The 16,025-nt window shown below is 34.5% G+C and overlaps 2 protein-coding genes across 4 annotated transcripts; one reads left to right on the forward strand and one right to left on the reverse strand.

Moving 5' to 3' along the window:
- Nucleotides 1-1,400: 1,400 nt before the first annotated feature.
- On the reverse strand, nt 1,401-5,862 carry GH9B7 (glycosyl hydrolase 9B7). Its single transcript, XM_022046975.2, has 6 exons — nt 5,387-5,862; nt 4,813-5,096; nt 3,873-4,307; nt 3,017-3,158; nt 2,038-2,204; nt 1,401-1,912 (listed from the first exon to the last, which is right to left on the reverse strand). Exons 1-6 carry the CDS (start codon nt 5,595-5,597, stop codon nt 1,580-1,582), a joined length of 1,572 nt encoding a protein of 523 aa, XP_021902667.1. The 5' UTR covers nt 5,598-5,862; the 3' UTR covers nt 1,401-1,579.
- A 782-nt stretch (nt 5,863-6,644) lies between these two features.
- NMNAT (nicotinate/nicotinamide mononucleotide adenyltransferase) lies at nt 6,645-13,605 on the forward strand. 3 transcript variants are annotated; one of them, XM_088210507.1, is made up of 11 exons: nt 6,645-6,701; nt 6,826-6,917; nt 7,086-7,159; nt 7,301-7,321; nt 8,098-8,183; nt 9,322-9,405; nt 9,638-9,722; nt 12,086-12,165; nt 12,647-12,748; nt 13,094-13,152; nt 13,260-13,605. In XM_088210507.1, exons 2-11 carry the CDS (start codon nt 6,868-6,870, stop codon nt 13,360-13,362), a joined length of 744 nt encoding a protein of 247 aa, XP_088066633.1. In that variant the 5' UTR covers nt 6,645-6,701; nt 6,826-6,867; the 3' UTR covers nt 13,363-13,605. The 3 variants fall into 3 exon arrangements, with proteins under 3 accessions (XP_088066633.1, XP_021902517.1, XP_021902514.1); XM_022046825.2 differs by lacking the exon at nt 7,301-7,321; XM_022046822.2 differs by lacking the exon at nt 6,645-6,701 and having other exon boundaries at nt 6,708-6,917.
- The last annotated feature ends 2,420 nt before the right edge of the window (nt 13,606-16,025 follow it).

Here is a 16,025-nt window from a genome sequence, read left to right on the forward strand (position 1 = left end):
ATGTATTTCAAGTTTTATTTAACATGCTGATGTTGCATTAGATTGCGAGTTTATAAATACATATTGACAATTTCTGCATGACCCTCTGTCTAATACTGTTTAAAATTAAATACATATTAAATGGTTCCAACATTGCACAGTTGAGGAATCAGTATTTTGATTCTTTTACAATCAAATGTATAATATTTTTAATTGCTATCATTAAGAATTTTGCTTAGCGTCGGTTAATGTTTTTACTATGTAAGATGTCACTTAGTAGCAAAATAAACACAGGGTATACCAAACAATTAGCAAATTAACTTCAATATTAAAATATATTTAAAATAAAAGTATCTTATTTTATTTATACCAATAGAAAATAATTTGAATTTAAAAAAAAAAAAAAAACTAAAACCACTTCAAATTATCAAATATTCCATATAAAATTTGATTAAATTATTTACTACCAATGTGTAAAATAAAAATATCTATTTTTTTTTTTTACTTTTAATGTATTCTTAATATTAAATCTTATCTAATTGATAACCCAACAGGGCATGCTGTAATAAAATTAATTATATTAATTGAATAGTTAAGCAAAATTCTGAATCAAAGTTAAATTGAAAAGGTTGCACATTTATGTAACTCTTGGACTTTGTTGTATCGTATGTGTGGTGTAGTTGTTATTTTAAAATGTTAGGAGCAATACACTTAATTAACACAATGTGAAAGTTGAGATAATTGTTTGAAGTCAAAATTCATGTATTCAAATGATCAAAATCAAAATTAAGAAATTCTATTAGACAAAATATAAAAATCCGATTTTTTAATATTTGACAAACTTACTTTTCAAAATTTTAGAAGAAAAAGTACTCTAACCAAGTAAATAATAATTATTTTTATATTTTTAAATTATGAGGAATGATGAAAATTGTGCTTTTGTAAAGTGACAAATATTTACCCTGCTTTTATAAAAATTTTATTTGAACATCCCTTTTTTTCTTTTTTACTAAATATCTCTTATAATTAATTAGTTATATATAAATTAATAAATGTTTCAAATAAATGGCAAAAAAAAAATTTAACCTTTTAACTAAATAAAATAAGAAGTACAATTTTGATTTAAATTATTCTTACACTTACTTGGAATTAATTTTAAATTAAAATTTAATACTACAATACAAACATAAATCTAGTTAATATTTTCAATTAAAAGATTGAAAACTACCAAATCATAGAGTTTATGGCAATAATTTTATAACAAAGGTTAAAAAAATCTCTTTTATTTTGCTATCTCATGTCAATAAGCTGCCAAGTCGCCAACAACAGGATTTAAAGGACCTACTCAGGTCTCCGAGCATTAACATTGTCCTAACACTTAAAACTCCAAACGGTACAAGGTTTGAGAACCGGCATCTCACTTACCAAGATAAAAAGAGAATCTGATTGACGGGCGAAGGAGCAAAAGATACATCTATTCATATACTAAGAACTTGGTAAAAATCATTACCAAAAGAAAAAGAGTATCTGTAGAGAATGAATATGCATACACCTTACATATAATACAATCAACGTGTAGTAATTGTGTACCGAGGCTACTTTAGGCAAAGGATTGAACTGCAGAAGACGTGGTCACTAAACTTGATAGGAGACCGACAACAACGGCACCATTATATGTGCTGGGTTCCCCTTGCATGGAGTTGTTCCGAGAGTCGATATAAGTTTCATTTAGAAATGGTCCGCCAACAAGTGCTCCAACAGCTACATTAGGATTAGGTTCGTCCGAGTCAAGCCACCTGAAGCCATCGGTGCAGCCAGTTGTTGCATCAGTTGGAATTGAAGCTCCTCTGTGGTGCACAAACTGTGGGTATTTCTCCCCGTAGCCCACTAGGAAGCTCATTTTCAAAGGATTGTCACCCAAGACATAATCAGCCTGGAAAGAAACAAAAGTTGAATTCTTCTCATGATTAAATTAAATTGAAGATGGGGTTTCTTGTTTATTACATTCGGACAGCTTATGTACCCACTATCTATGTCTCATAAGGAAGAATGGCATACCTGGGATTTGGCAAACTTTCTAAGCTCTGATGGTTTGAAGGATTCCCCACTGCAGGAAAGCCTGGCAGTTCGTGATGTGAGCATGTAATCACTGTAAAGAGAAGCTAAAAATGCTGAAGCAACGGGATGTTGCAAGGCATTCCAGTCACTGACCCATATAAGACCACCTGCATTTGAGGAACTTCAGTGTAAGCAAATGGCATCACTTAAATGACATGGATGACTGTGCTCTTAGGATCGATTTAAGATTGTCTTGCAAGTTAATGCAATCCTTTGTAGGAGAATAAGCATAATTCAGATAGGATACATTGATTAGATAAGTTTGGTATCACAAAATCATGTGTCTTTGACTGCCTCAAGCATCTGCTTGCTCCTATCAAATTCTCAGTTAGCAGATAATAGATGGAGCGTGCTTATGGATTTTATAATTACCTGCTTCTATGACTATTAAATACAGGGTACTAATTATTCCATGCTGTGGTCAATATAATCTTTGGATATGATCTTGAGATCTCTTTTTATCTCTCTATAGCAAATATTTCATTGATCATAATTCTATGCATGACTGTTTTCATTTTCCTTCACAGGATGACAAATGGAAGACGAGGGAAGACAAATGTTTCCCCAAGCCTGCAAGATAAGAAGGACAGGACAAGACCCATGTCATCATATGTATTTAAGGTCAAGGTTTGTACTTGGAAACGTCCAACAATATAAGAACTGTGGGAAGAAAAAGGTAGATCATAATACTTGACGATTCAGATCTGGAAGATAGTACAGTTACCTAGTTCTAACATTCTTGTGATTGTATGCACCCAAATTTAAAACAAATTTCAAGCGATGTGACTAAATCTTCTCCCATGAGCAGTATATAGGAACTTTATAGTCTGGAAAAAGAGTTACTGGCAGGTGTAAGGGGAATGTGAAGGTGAAGCAAGCTCCAGTGGCAGGTCAAATATAGGATTTAATGAGAAATTACCATCTGTTCTACTAGATGTGGCTGTTGGGGACTTTGGGAGGAGGCCACACATAATAGCCTCAGCTGTCTGTCTGTACTTTAGAAGGCCATTATTCCCTGAGGTGTCTTTAGTGCCAAAGAATGTTAACCTGGACAGCAAGACCTGCATCAAGAAAGCACTGTCATTCACAAGGTTAAAAAGCAGCATTATGCAGATATAAAAAGAAAAAAAGTTTCTCAAATCATTTCCTTATGATCTCATCAAAATCACATATGCATATGATATCCAGGAAGAGAAAATGGATCCACTTGCAAACTGTACCTTAAACACATACGACAGCCTCTTTTATCTATGAAATTTGAAGTATCAGATGAATTTATTTACATAATTGATCAGTCTTATAAAAAACTATAAGCTTCTCTAATTTCTGGTAAAATATTAGTGCTTTTTTGTCTTTCACTAGAAACTTCAGTTCTCCTCACAGACAGAACAAAGTTATGGTTTTTGGCAATGTTAAGTGAGAGATCTCTACTAGGCTAACAAGATATAGAAACAGACTAAACAGACGTAGGAACACACATTAACATACTCTTTATTCGAGAGCAGATAATTTGAGGGAAAATCATGGTTTTGGCATTTCATAATATATCTAGAGTCACCAACCATGACATAAAAGAAAATGCCATGATTATGAAAGCATGATAGACACAAGCATACCATTAAATCATCACAAAGTATCGCCAGTAGTATCTGGAATTTAACAAGCTTCATAGACTCTCAAAAGATGAGCACGATAATAGAGTCCGATAAATGTAGCTGCCGTATAAAAAGAAAAATGATTCAATAGAGCTGAGTAATATGTAAACTTCGTCTCACCTGCGTTCCTGCAAGCTTATTATCCCAGCTGAACCAGGTTGGACTTCCAAAGTTGGCAAATTCATCCCCGTTTTCAGTCACAAACTGAAGGTATGTTTTGTCCCTGGTTGCATGATAAAGCCAGCTAGCTGCCCATAAGAGTTCATCTCCATATCCAGTTGAATTGTAATAGGTTTGAACTTCTGGAATGTTTTCACTATAAGAACCTCTATGATTATTGGCAAAAGTAAACAATTGTTTTGCATGCTTGAGAAGTGTGCTTGAATATGCAGAGTCGCCTTCCTTAAAAACCAGAGATGCTGAAGCCATGGCTGCAGCAGTTTCTGCAGCAACCTCTGTTCCAGGAACAGATGTGTTGATTTGTGTGAGGGGCCTCTTCCCCTTCATGGTTTCAGGCCTTTCCCAGCATTTATGGTCTGCTTCCGGATCACCCACCTGTTAATTATGATATGTTTTAGAAGCTCTTTTTTTTTATAACCAGAGAGAGAGAGAGAGAGAAGATAGATGAGCTTAGTTGATGATATTCCTTCGGTTGGTTGGATAGAAAAGAATCCATACAAATAAAAGAAAAAAATTTACATGAGGTTTCGTTACTATGTTAAGCAAGTTCGTCAGCCAAGTAATTGACTCCAAAGTTGATGGATATAGATTCGTTCTCATGGCTAGGAAAGTCTTAGTTGTAATAAAAGAACTTGTAATGTACTACTGATATGCATATAAAAGGAAGCAAATGCCTTAAAAAAATAAGACCTTCCATCCCTTGAACCCTCTTAGAGATGCGAGATTCCAGTTTTCAAATCTCGGAATAGATTTACCAACTTTATGTCCTATTTCTTTCTAAATGAAGGGAATGTTTTAAGAAAACTTGAAAGGGAAGTGACGATTAATAAAGATGAAGACAATTCAAAAAGGAAATGGCAGTGGAAGGGAATTGAGATACCTGTATGTAGAGAACATTATCAGAAGGATGAGCATTTATAAGGTAGTCAGTGATCCACTTGAGCGAGTCTTTGGCAGGTTCTAATTGGTTCACCACACCCATCTGATCTCCATACTCGAGAATGGCCCATGAGAGCACTGTAGCAGTGAAAGCCATAGGAAAACCAAACTTCATATGATCCCCTGCATCATACATGCCTTTAGACAGGTCGAGCTTTGCTTCACTTCCATCCTTTATCGCCGAATCTCCCCTCCATGATATCTTATTGTCAACTAACTTACCAGCTGCAACAAGACATATGCACAGAGAAAGGTTGCTTACCCAATTCAACTGCCATTGTGTAAATTTTGAAGGCTTAAAAAGATCATTAAACATCAAGTATAATTTATGAATAGGAAACAGATTCTCGGTACAAATTAAAAAAACAAGAGAAGTAAAGGTAAAAACGGAGGTTAGTTGAAACATTTGCACATGCAGGCAACAAAACAAGAAGGCACCGGTTACAGGGTAAGCATTAAAAAAACTGAATGTGGTAAAATATGTAAGAATATAGGAAATGAAGAGGAAGTAATACATTTCTGCACATCAAAGAACTGCATTGCAATGTTGAGGGCGTCTGCGTACTTCTTCTGGACGGCGCCCGGCGGACCAGGAACCGGAGAGTCGTCATCGGATTTAGCGATTCTCTTCTTGATAGTGTACACAACGGCACCGACGACGAGAGCCAATATGATCAAAACCAGAAACCATCCGCACCAACCTCTGGACTTGGATTTACGCCCCATTTTTCTATATCGAGGCCTGAACTCCAGATCTATTTCAAATGAAGAGCATGGAAGGTAATGGTATTAGGGTTTAGAAAAAGAAAAGAAGGGGCTAAGTTGGGAAATGTGGGTAAGAAGAAGCTTAATTTGGGAGGTGAGATGACGAAGAAGGGTCTAATTAAGGAATGGGAGAGCTGGATCTGGGCAAATCGGGAAACACCGACCCCTCATTTCTCTGCTCTGCTCTGCTCTGGTGGCTCTTCTTTTATGGACACCGACACTGCAAAATTTCTCGCGGCTTTTCTTTTACGTTCTTTTGGTCATGAAAGGACGGAAATACCCCTGGTGATGGTTTTATTTACTTTCTGTGGCGGGAAGGGGATAGACTTGGCGCTGAAGTAAGGAATGCGGCGTCGTATCTGCCGTTGATTCAAAAAGATGACCGGCGACCGACAATCATGGGGGTCTTGTATTGGTGCGTGATGTAAACTGGTCATCTTTGCACATGCAGCTGTGGTTTTCAGTTGGTGAATTACAATAGAAAGTTAACTGTAGTTAGTTGGGAAACCGTGGGTCCCATCTTGGTGAAGTGGCAATTGTGGGGCCCACCTCAGCAAATGTACAAAATATGTGGACACATTACGACTATTACATGAGCCTATTCAAGCGAGCGTATTTTTTTAAATATCTTATCTTATAAAAATTGGAGGAGGAAATATAGGTGTGTCTTTTTTTTTTTTTTTTTTGGGTAACGAGGGATAAAATAGAGATTTAAAATTAGATGTATATAATGAATCTTTAAAATAAATTACAGACGGTTTGACCGATTGAGAGAGTGTTGAATGTATTTTCCATTTGGCCACTTAAGTCTAATACCACCGGACCCCGATCTCACTTGGAATTAGGTCCAACCCAAAAAATAATAATAATAATAATAATAAACAAAATAATAACATATAATAATATATTATTTATCATAATATAAATAAAATTAATAACAAATTAAAATTTCCTTAATTTGAGTAATTGATTAAGTTATCTCATTGTTTTATTATACATATAAATAATATGATTATTATTGTCTTTGCCGATTAATAATTTCGACTTGGCCTCTTTCTGTTACAGGTAACTTCTTCCTTTCTTCCAAACGCTCTTCTTCGCTTTTGGGGATCTGAAACTTTGATACCACTTATGCTTTGCCTATGACTCTTTTGCTTCGCTGATCTCTCTCGCTCGCTGTACGTAACAGAGGTTTAGTTCCTCCGGTAGTAATTCTCTCTCGCTATCCTCTATGGACATCCCCTTGCCGTTGGATAAGTTGTTCTCAGAATCAGTGACCGCGTAAGTCTCGACTACGCAAATGCTTCATCTTCTTTGTTTTTATGCCACTCATTTGGCATTCTAAATAATCCAATTCGAGTTTTGTCGTTATGAGCTTTGGAGTATATGTCACGGTATTTTAGAAATGCCTGTTTGTTCGTGATCACTAATTTTCTTTCCGTATACCAGGGAGAAGACTTTTGTTGTTCTTGTAGCAACCGGGAGTTTCAATCCTCCTACCTTTATGCACTTGCGCATGTTTGGTGAGTTACGCGTTGGCTCGGGCGTTTTTCTTGTCTATTGTTATTGGCTATAACTTCAAGTTCAGTGAAAAATGCATAACACGTTTCTTTTGTTCTTTCCTGACCTTATGCATTCTTCAAACGCTAACTTCTCTTCGGAAGTGAAGAAGAACAAAAATCCAGGTGTTTGTTTGCTTAGAACTACAACTGTATTTAGTTTATGTTATGTTATGTGACATTACCTGCTAGTAGTGTTACCTAGTTATGATATATTATCGGTTTGACAACAATTATTCTTCGTTCTTTCATTTTAATAGCTAGATGGTGACATAAAAACTCATTATCCCTGGTGAAATGCTTATATTTGTTGGCTTATTATTATAATCCCCGGTGGCAGGACATGACTATATTTTATGGTTTTATGTTACCTCTGGTATCCTGTGTTTGCACTGACTTTGTATTTGAACTAAATTATTCCTTTCAAAATTAGCTTGTTTGCCTTATTATTCTTGAAAGTTACCGGAGTTGTTTTGATTTTTCATGATGCTCTTCTGGTGAAGTTGCTTTTTTCATCATTGAGGATATAAGGAATTAGTCTTTCATATGCAGCTTATTAATTCGAGATGAAGTATATAGATATTATTGACACTCTATTTGAATTTTGTGGATTGTATTTAAGTGTGCAATGATTTTGTGATTTTCTTTAGGATAAGAGATAGATGATTCAAGACCTTATGTTTTCGTTTAATGTTCACCCACTTCACACTGAGAATCCTGGGGACCTCTTAGATAGTCTGACTAATTCTTCTTGTAATTTTCTTGGTTGCCTACTTGGGTGATATCCTTTGAAACTTTCTGTCTATAATATCTTTTTTCTTTTCTAGTTAAAAAAATAGTGTAATTTTCATTTGAAAGTATAATAAATTCATTTACATAATCAATTCCACATTTATGCTTAGAGCTGGCCAGAGATGCTTTAAATTCAGAGGGCTATTGTGTCATTGGAGGCTACATGTCCCCCGTTAGTGATGCGTACAACAAAAGGGTATGTAGACTTCTACAACATACTGATAGACATGCAAGTACAAGGCCTGATGTTAACTTGTCAGACACAGGGAAAATATGCGGAACTCACATGAGATTTGTAATAACTTGAGTCTGTTTTGTTATGGATTGTTAAACCACTCACTGTCAAGTCCCTGTCCCGATGGCAGCAACCATTTTCAGTTTTCCTGCAATTTTTTTTTTCAATTTCCATGCTGTTTTGGTGTCAAGTATTTGTACTTTTAGGTGGTTATTATTTATGTAGAAATTGTGGGTGAGTACTTATATAGTGAATAGTTTTACATTTTTCTTGTGATCAACTGTATTTAAAGGATGTTCTCAGAATGAAATTTAAGCAGATTGTTGGTTTCTTTGGAATGAGCCCATTTTATCATCAATCATGTCCAAAAACATCTAAATGCTTTAGCCTTCAATTTGATTTTACTCTTTTCAACCCCATAACTAAATCCAAAACTAGATAGATTGAGCATAATACTCCTGTAGTAGGTAGCTTGGATCTATGACAACACCAGGTACCTCAATTGTTTTGGGTCTCTCACTGATTGCATACATTGCAACCATTAAATGGTTGCACATTGGCATGCTCTAGCCTTCAATTTGATTTTACCTTTTCAAACCCATAACTAGATGCCTAACTAGATAGATTGACCATAACACTTCTCTGGAGACAGATTGGATAGACGACAGCATCTGAGTACCTTAATTCTTTTGGGTCTCTCACTGGTTGTGTACCATTGCAACCATTAATGGTTGCACATGGACAGGTGGCCTTATATATAATTGACCCTATGTGCAACAGAATGGTGGTATTGCCTGTTGTTAATTTATAATAATATAAAAGATTATGGTTGATTTCCTATTTCCTTTTTACTTTAATGGATGTTGGTATTTGATAAATGTTTGTAAAAATCAATGGTGCATCACCCTCATTGTCACATTACATAACTGTACAGTTTATGTTATCAAATTTAAATGGGTTCTGCAGTTTTGAATTTAGTTACTTTTGGTTTGTTTGATGGCATTGTCAAGTTTTCTTCGAGGACTTCAGAGAGTACTTTCCTCAGTGGTTTTATATGATCTCACAGTCTAATAAACCAGGGCCTTGACTGCTTATGCAGAGTCTTATACCAGCTGAACATCGTGTAAAGTTATGTAATCTAGCCTGCAAAAGCTCTGAGTTTATAATGGTTGATTCATGGGAGGTAAATTTTCTCTTTCAGAGACCAGATTTATAAAAATTACATTAATGTAATCTAGAAATTACCGATGTTTCATCTGCTTTATCTTTCTTTTTCTGTTAATAAATACAAATCTATTGGCATTAGCAGGCTGTTGCAGTGTCAATTCTGATTTATCTTTTATTTTTCTACATTCAAGCTCTTAGCTTTGTTTTTTCTTTTTCTAAGATTAACATTTTCAGAACTCTTATCACAGGCAAATCAAAGTACATATCAGCGTACTCTAACTGTTCTCTCTAGAGTCAAGTGTCTTTTGAGCGAAAGTGGATTGATATCCAGGGGTAAGAGAATAAAATTTTGGCTAGGAACTGTGCATACGTTATCATTGTTCTCTCTTTTACGCAGCACAAAAAAAAATAAAAATAAAATAAAATAAAAAGACACCAGTAATTGCAGGTTTAAGATGGGAATGATTTTGATGTGCTGAGAATAGGCAAATGTAGATATGAGTTGACCGTCATTAACTATTTACTTTTTGCTTAGCCTGTAGAACTCCCTCTTCTATCTGTACATTCACATAGTCACTATAAGGCCCCAATTAATAGTAGTTAGAATTTGTTACAAATAACGAGTTAGATTGTTTTAATTAGTTAGAGATTAGTTCAATTAATTACTTTCTGCTATTAAAGGTGCTGTTGGAATGATTTTTGTATCCATAAAATATGAATGAAACTTAAAATCTCTCCCTACAGCAATTCCTCTTATATCTTCATCTTTCCTTCTCTTTCTTCCTCCTAAATCCTAATTCTCTTATATCTCCATCTATATTCTTTTCTGTTTGTGCAACATTTCTTCTTCTTCTTCTTCCTCTTATTTCTTCATAAATCAGGTCAGGTTCTTTGTATCCATAAAATATGAACGAAACTTAAAATTTCTCCCTACAGAAATTCCTCTTATCTCTTCATCTTTCCTACTCTTTCTTCCTCCTAAATCCTAATTCTGTTATATCTCCATCTATATTCTTTTCTGTTTCTGCAACATTTCTTCTTCTTCTTCCTCTATTTCTTCACAAATCAGGTCAGGTTCTTTGTATCCATAAAATATGAATGAAACTTAAAATTTCTGCCTACAGTATTCCTATCTTTCCTGCTCTTTCTTCCTCCTAAATCCTAATTCCATTCTCATCTCCATTTATATTCTTTTCTGTTTCTGCAACATTTCTTCTTTCTCTATTTCTTCACAAATCATGGCAGGTTCTATTCGATAAAGCTTTGCAAGGAAAATGGTTGTGGAGATTCTTGAGAGAAGAAGGTAGAATGTGGAGAAGGGTGATTATGGCTAGGTGGCAGAGCTGCGCATTAATGGGTTTGGGCAGGGTGGACAGGAGAGGTCATGGCCTGGGTTTATGGAAGAAAATCAAGATGTGCTGACCTGGTTTCAAGGAAAATCTGACTTGGAAAGTGAGAAGAGGGAATAACACTAGATTCTGGCATGATTCATGGTTGGAGGGGGGGTTGTCTAAAATTCTGCTACCCTAAAATTTTCGCAATAGCACAAGCCAAAGATATGCTGGTGGAGGAGGCCTATTCGTAGGAAAATAATAGATGTATCTGGGCAGTTAATGTGAGCAGAAATTTGAATGACTGGGAAGTGGAGGAGTATGAAAATATGTTGAAGAAAATTTCCGAATTTCAAATGGGCAGCGATCCAGATCAGGTGTTGCGGAGGAGGAGCAAAAATGGCGAGTTTTCTATTAGCTCTTACTACTGCAAATTGATGGGGTATATGCTGAATAACTCCCCCCTGTTTTCCTAGCAAATTAATTTGAAAAAATTCTGCACCCCCTAGAGTGGCTTTCTTCGCTTGGGAGGCTTGCTGGAAAAACATATTAACCTTGGATAAACTAAAGACTAGAGGTGTTACTCTGGCGAATGGATGTTTCATGTGTCTTAGGGAAGAGGAAGATTGCCACCACCTTCTATTCGGGCTTGGGAGGGCATTGGACTAAAAACAGAAATTGCGAGACTCATTCCCCTGTTCATATTTTGGGTCATATGGAAAGAGAGGAACTTGAGAGCTTTTGAGGGAGTTGTGAATAATATTAGCGAATAAAGAGAGAAATGGTTTAATTATTTCGGTTTTCTTGTGTCAGATCATGACATAATCAAGACTGAGGATTTTGAGGATGTCATTGATATACTAACTAACTTATAAATCTCTTGTAAATGGGCGGTACCCCTTCTTTTTTGGTACTTTACTAATATAGTTTCTATACTTTTTCTTTAAAAAAAAAAAAGGTTTTTGATATCCACCTGCTTTTTAATGCATCTTCCTGTGTATATGGATATTGTTTTTGCAGTTTTTCTCAAGATCCTTTTTTGAGAGAATAATTTTTAAGATCCCCATGGTTCTCTCTTTCTATAGGAACAATCTGGAAATAAATTGTTTGCAATTTTTGTCCGACAATAATAAATTGTTAAGAAGTGATTTATGGTCTGCTGATCTTCATATAAAATGCATGCTCTCAACACTCTTAAGAAATTAGTCTCTGGCGCTAGTTCTTTAGGCATCACATTTTTATTTATACCTAGATACACCATTGCATTGTGTATGAATAGTATTTTTTTCAGTTAAATCTTATATTATTTTAATGTCATATGCCTGTTGATAATACTAATGCTTGCTTTCTTTGTTGTCCTACTAGGATCTCTTAAGGTAATGCTTATCTGTGGCTCTGACTTACTCCAATCTTTTAGCATTCCTGGAGTTTGGATTCGTGAACAGGTAAATATTCATATATATTTTTATTTGTATGCTATACTTCCATTTTAGATAGAGTTACTGCTTTATAATATATTTTCCCTAGATTTTGATCTATGCATATTTTATAAATTATAACTATATGCTGTAGTTCTTCAATAGGTGGCCTAATGTTCAGTGGTTTTCTTCTCCTTTCTGGAATTTCTTATTAAACCGAATCATGGTTTAGACCCATGGATGTTGGCAAAATGCTTATTTTTCCTCTACCGCGTGGTTGACAATTTCAATTGTACGTTTTTCTTTTACATGTCTGCTACTTTGCTGAGAAACTGGATCTATAAGTAGATTTTTAGTTAGTAGGGCATCAATCTTTTCTGCTTTTATTTGAATTGAGTATAGGTTTCTGCTAGATTACTACTCAAGTCATGCCATCGGTGGTATAAGTTTAGATGTCGTTCTCTTCTGGGTTTTGACAATCAGTCATAGCTCCTTGATTTCTTTCCAGGTCAGAACCATTTGCAAAGATTATGGTGTGGTTTGTATCCGCAGAGAAGGACAAGATGTTGAAAAAATCATCTACAATGATGAGATTCTGAATGAGAACAAGGTGAGTGCCCAGTGATCTTGACCATCTTCAGGGGGAAATTGTGATAATCACAAAGACTTTGATTTTGATACTTACCACTGTGAATTTGTATGCTTCTCTCGACCTTGGTTGTTAAAATTATGAAATTGGCTATTGTCTTATTCCTCAGTTTCTCAAAAAGATATCTAATGTAAGAAACGAAATCATTCTGATTCATTCAACTGCTGACATGTAAAAGCTTCAGTTTTTCCCTAGTTTCTTTTGACAAATCAGTATGATCTGTAACTAGTCCATAATGCAATGAATTATCTGGTTTCCATGGCAATGTTGTGTTGACATATAAGTTTGCTGTGTAACTTTTTGCAGTTAAACATTAAGGTGGTTGATGAACTTGTACCTAACCAAATTAGTTCAACAAGAGTGAGGTAAGCCGAGTGTTTCTGTAGTTACCAGTGCTAAATACACGAAGTTGCAGAGTTTTGTCCATGGAAAGGTCATATTGATGGTGGTACTTCTTCTGTTCATGTTATAGGGAATGCATTTCAAGAGGGTTATCAATAAAGTATTTGACGATAGATGAAGTTATAGATTATATCAGACAACACCACTTATACCTGAGAAGGGATGATAAGTAATTATCCAACTCCAACTCATTGTTATAGATTGCATGTTTCTGTAAACTGTCAAGAAGCACAATTTCAATAATGAGGGAGTTTAATTATAAATGGTCTAATAATCTTCCACGGATCAACAAGCACCAATTGGCAATTGGTGGCACTTTGGGTACTTTTCGGTGTAAATTTCATGGCTCAATTGAATCAATTTTCTGTTCAAGTCAAATATGCAATTTGCCTCAGAAGAAGGCAGCTTTGGCTCCATTTGAGCTTACGAACTTGCCAATTTCAATCGTGATAAGAGTTGTCCTTGGTTTTACAGGTTGGTGCACACGTAAAATTTTGGGTAAACATGTTATCCCTAATAATTCTCTTCTTTTTCTTAAAAGAAATTCAAATTTATTGAGTTTTACTTGCATAAAATGTGGACCAATTTTGTATCTTTGTTAAATTTAAGGCGTATTGCGAAACCTCTTGGAGAGGTTGTATACTGTAAAACAAATTCCTAAATGTTAAAAACTGAATAATGAGTAGTTGGAGATATTCTACCTGTAGGGAAATGTTATTTTCTTTAGAGAGAGAATTTCAATGTCTTCTGTATGTCATGATGATTGCTAGATGTCAATCATAGGTTGGATTCAAATAGTTAGGGGTGAAGTTTATTTAATTATATCGTTAATCAGTTTGATTGATTATTAAATCTAATATTAGTTAGATAATTAAAATCTAATGGGTCATACATGTTAACTAGACTTTTTGAGTAGCTGGAGAAATATCATGTTGAGATAAATATTAAGTTCAACTGATAAAATAATGGAGGAATTTAAGATGATCAACTTAAATAAGCATTTAATTAAGGATATTTTGTCATGGATTGAGTCATTAGAGTTGTTTTAGAGTGTAAATATATCTTAACTTAAGTCTAAATACTAATTAAAAATGATTTTAATTGGTGAGCAAAAATAATTAAGATAATTTTATTCAAAACCCATCTTAGCACTATGTTCACGAGAGCAAACCTTCAAAATTCTAGACTTATCACCTCGTCAAACATAAGAATGTCACATGTAGGTTTCTTCATCTTAGTACTGGTTTCACAGATGGAATCCACCAACAGACCATAATTCTTGGTCTAGTTAAGAACCAGATCAAGCAACATGGAAGACACCAACGAGACCCAACGACAGTATATTCTTTGATCATAATTCTTGATTTAACTTCACGAAGTGACTAATAATTTGGACCTGCCCTAAATTTAGAGCCAACTTATGAAGTGACTAATAATTCACCATCTGTAGTTTTTGGATTAAAGCAAACCTAATCGTAGAGTAAAACTGAGCGAGCATAATACCAAATAATTTGTTTATATTTCGATTATTTTTACTAAGTGAGGATATAAACTAATTGATGTGATAAACCTGAATATTAGCATTGAAATTATGGGATTGGAGAAAGAAATAATAAACTGAAGGCAGCACCTGGATGTTTTTACATTTATAGAATGGAAGGTTGTTTAGACATGTATCAATACTAAAATTAAATACATATATATATATATATATTCATTAGATCCATAGGGACCATCGAACGCTACGTTTCGGTCCGAGTTCCCCACTTGTTTATGCATTCAATGAATGCTGTACACAAACATATATACGTATTACATATGATGAGAACATTGCATATGTCTTTATCCTGTTCCCAACTGCATTAAATTGAAAACAACCTATTGAAATCCTTTACACACTGACCCCTTTCTCTGCTCTAGCCACATACCCAAATATATGTGTGTGTATAGTTAATATGTTTGATATGAAACTAACTTTGCCCGCAGGCTTAATTGAATTATAGAGGACGGCATGTGGCATTCATCAACATAAAATGGTCCTAAAAACCCAACATGTCAGTGGGCTGAAAAAGGATGTATGAAGTAGAGGTGGCCTGCAATTTCTCGATGTGGGTCTATATATATGGTCCTCATTGAAGCTGTTGCCCCTACATAACACATCAAAATCATAAGTACTATTATTTTAATTCTCTAATGACCAAACCCATATCCAATTACTAAAATAGTTAATGTTGGATCAAAAAATATTTGACTCTGAATCAAAGTTTTTTGTTCAAATCTGATTGGGTATTTGGTTTAGACCCAAAAAAAATGACTATATTTAAAAGATTAATAAATAATCTATTTATAATTAATGATGTTTTAATTGGATAATCCAAGTGAGATTATTTATGTTAATTAAAGTGGTTCAAGTACATCGTCCGTAATTCCGGAAACTGAGGGTCTTAATTAAATAGCTGTAAATGGGACCTTTTCCCACTCCCAAGTCTTCCCCTTCATTTCCTTTCACAAAGATTTCTCACAATCTTCTTCCACATGCTTTTTTAAATTTCCCCATCAATATTATTAATTCACTCCCATAATACATACATACATATACATAGTGTATATATATATTTATATCTAACATTTCATAACTAAATATTTCCAATTACAATGTGGTTAAATATTTAAACGTTTTGGGTTAATGGAAGAAAGAACTGCAATTATGTATCCAAATTATGTTCTTAAAAACGTATTAGCAATTATCTTTCTCTAATTAATCTTTCTCTATATCACAATGTCATAAAATCTTATATATATATATATATAATTAATTAATTGCACCCAAAAAAAC

This window comes from Carica papaya, chromosome 1 (genome assembly GCF_054855325.1).
Source record: "Carica papaya isolate Zhongbai chromosome 1, ASM5485532v1, whole genome shotgun sequence".
Taxonomy (NCBI): Eukaryota; Viridiplantae; Streptophyta; class Magnoliopsida; order Brassicales; family Caricaceae; genus Carica; species Carica papaya.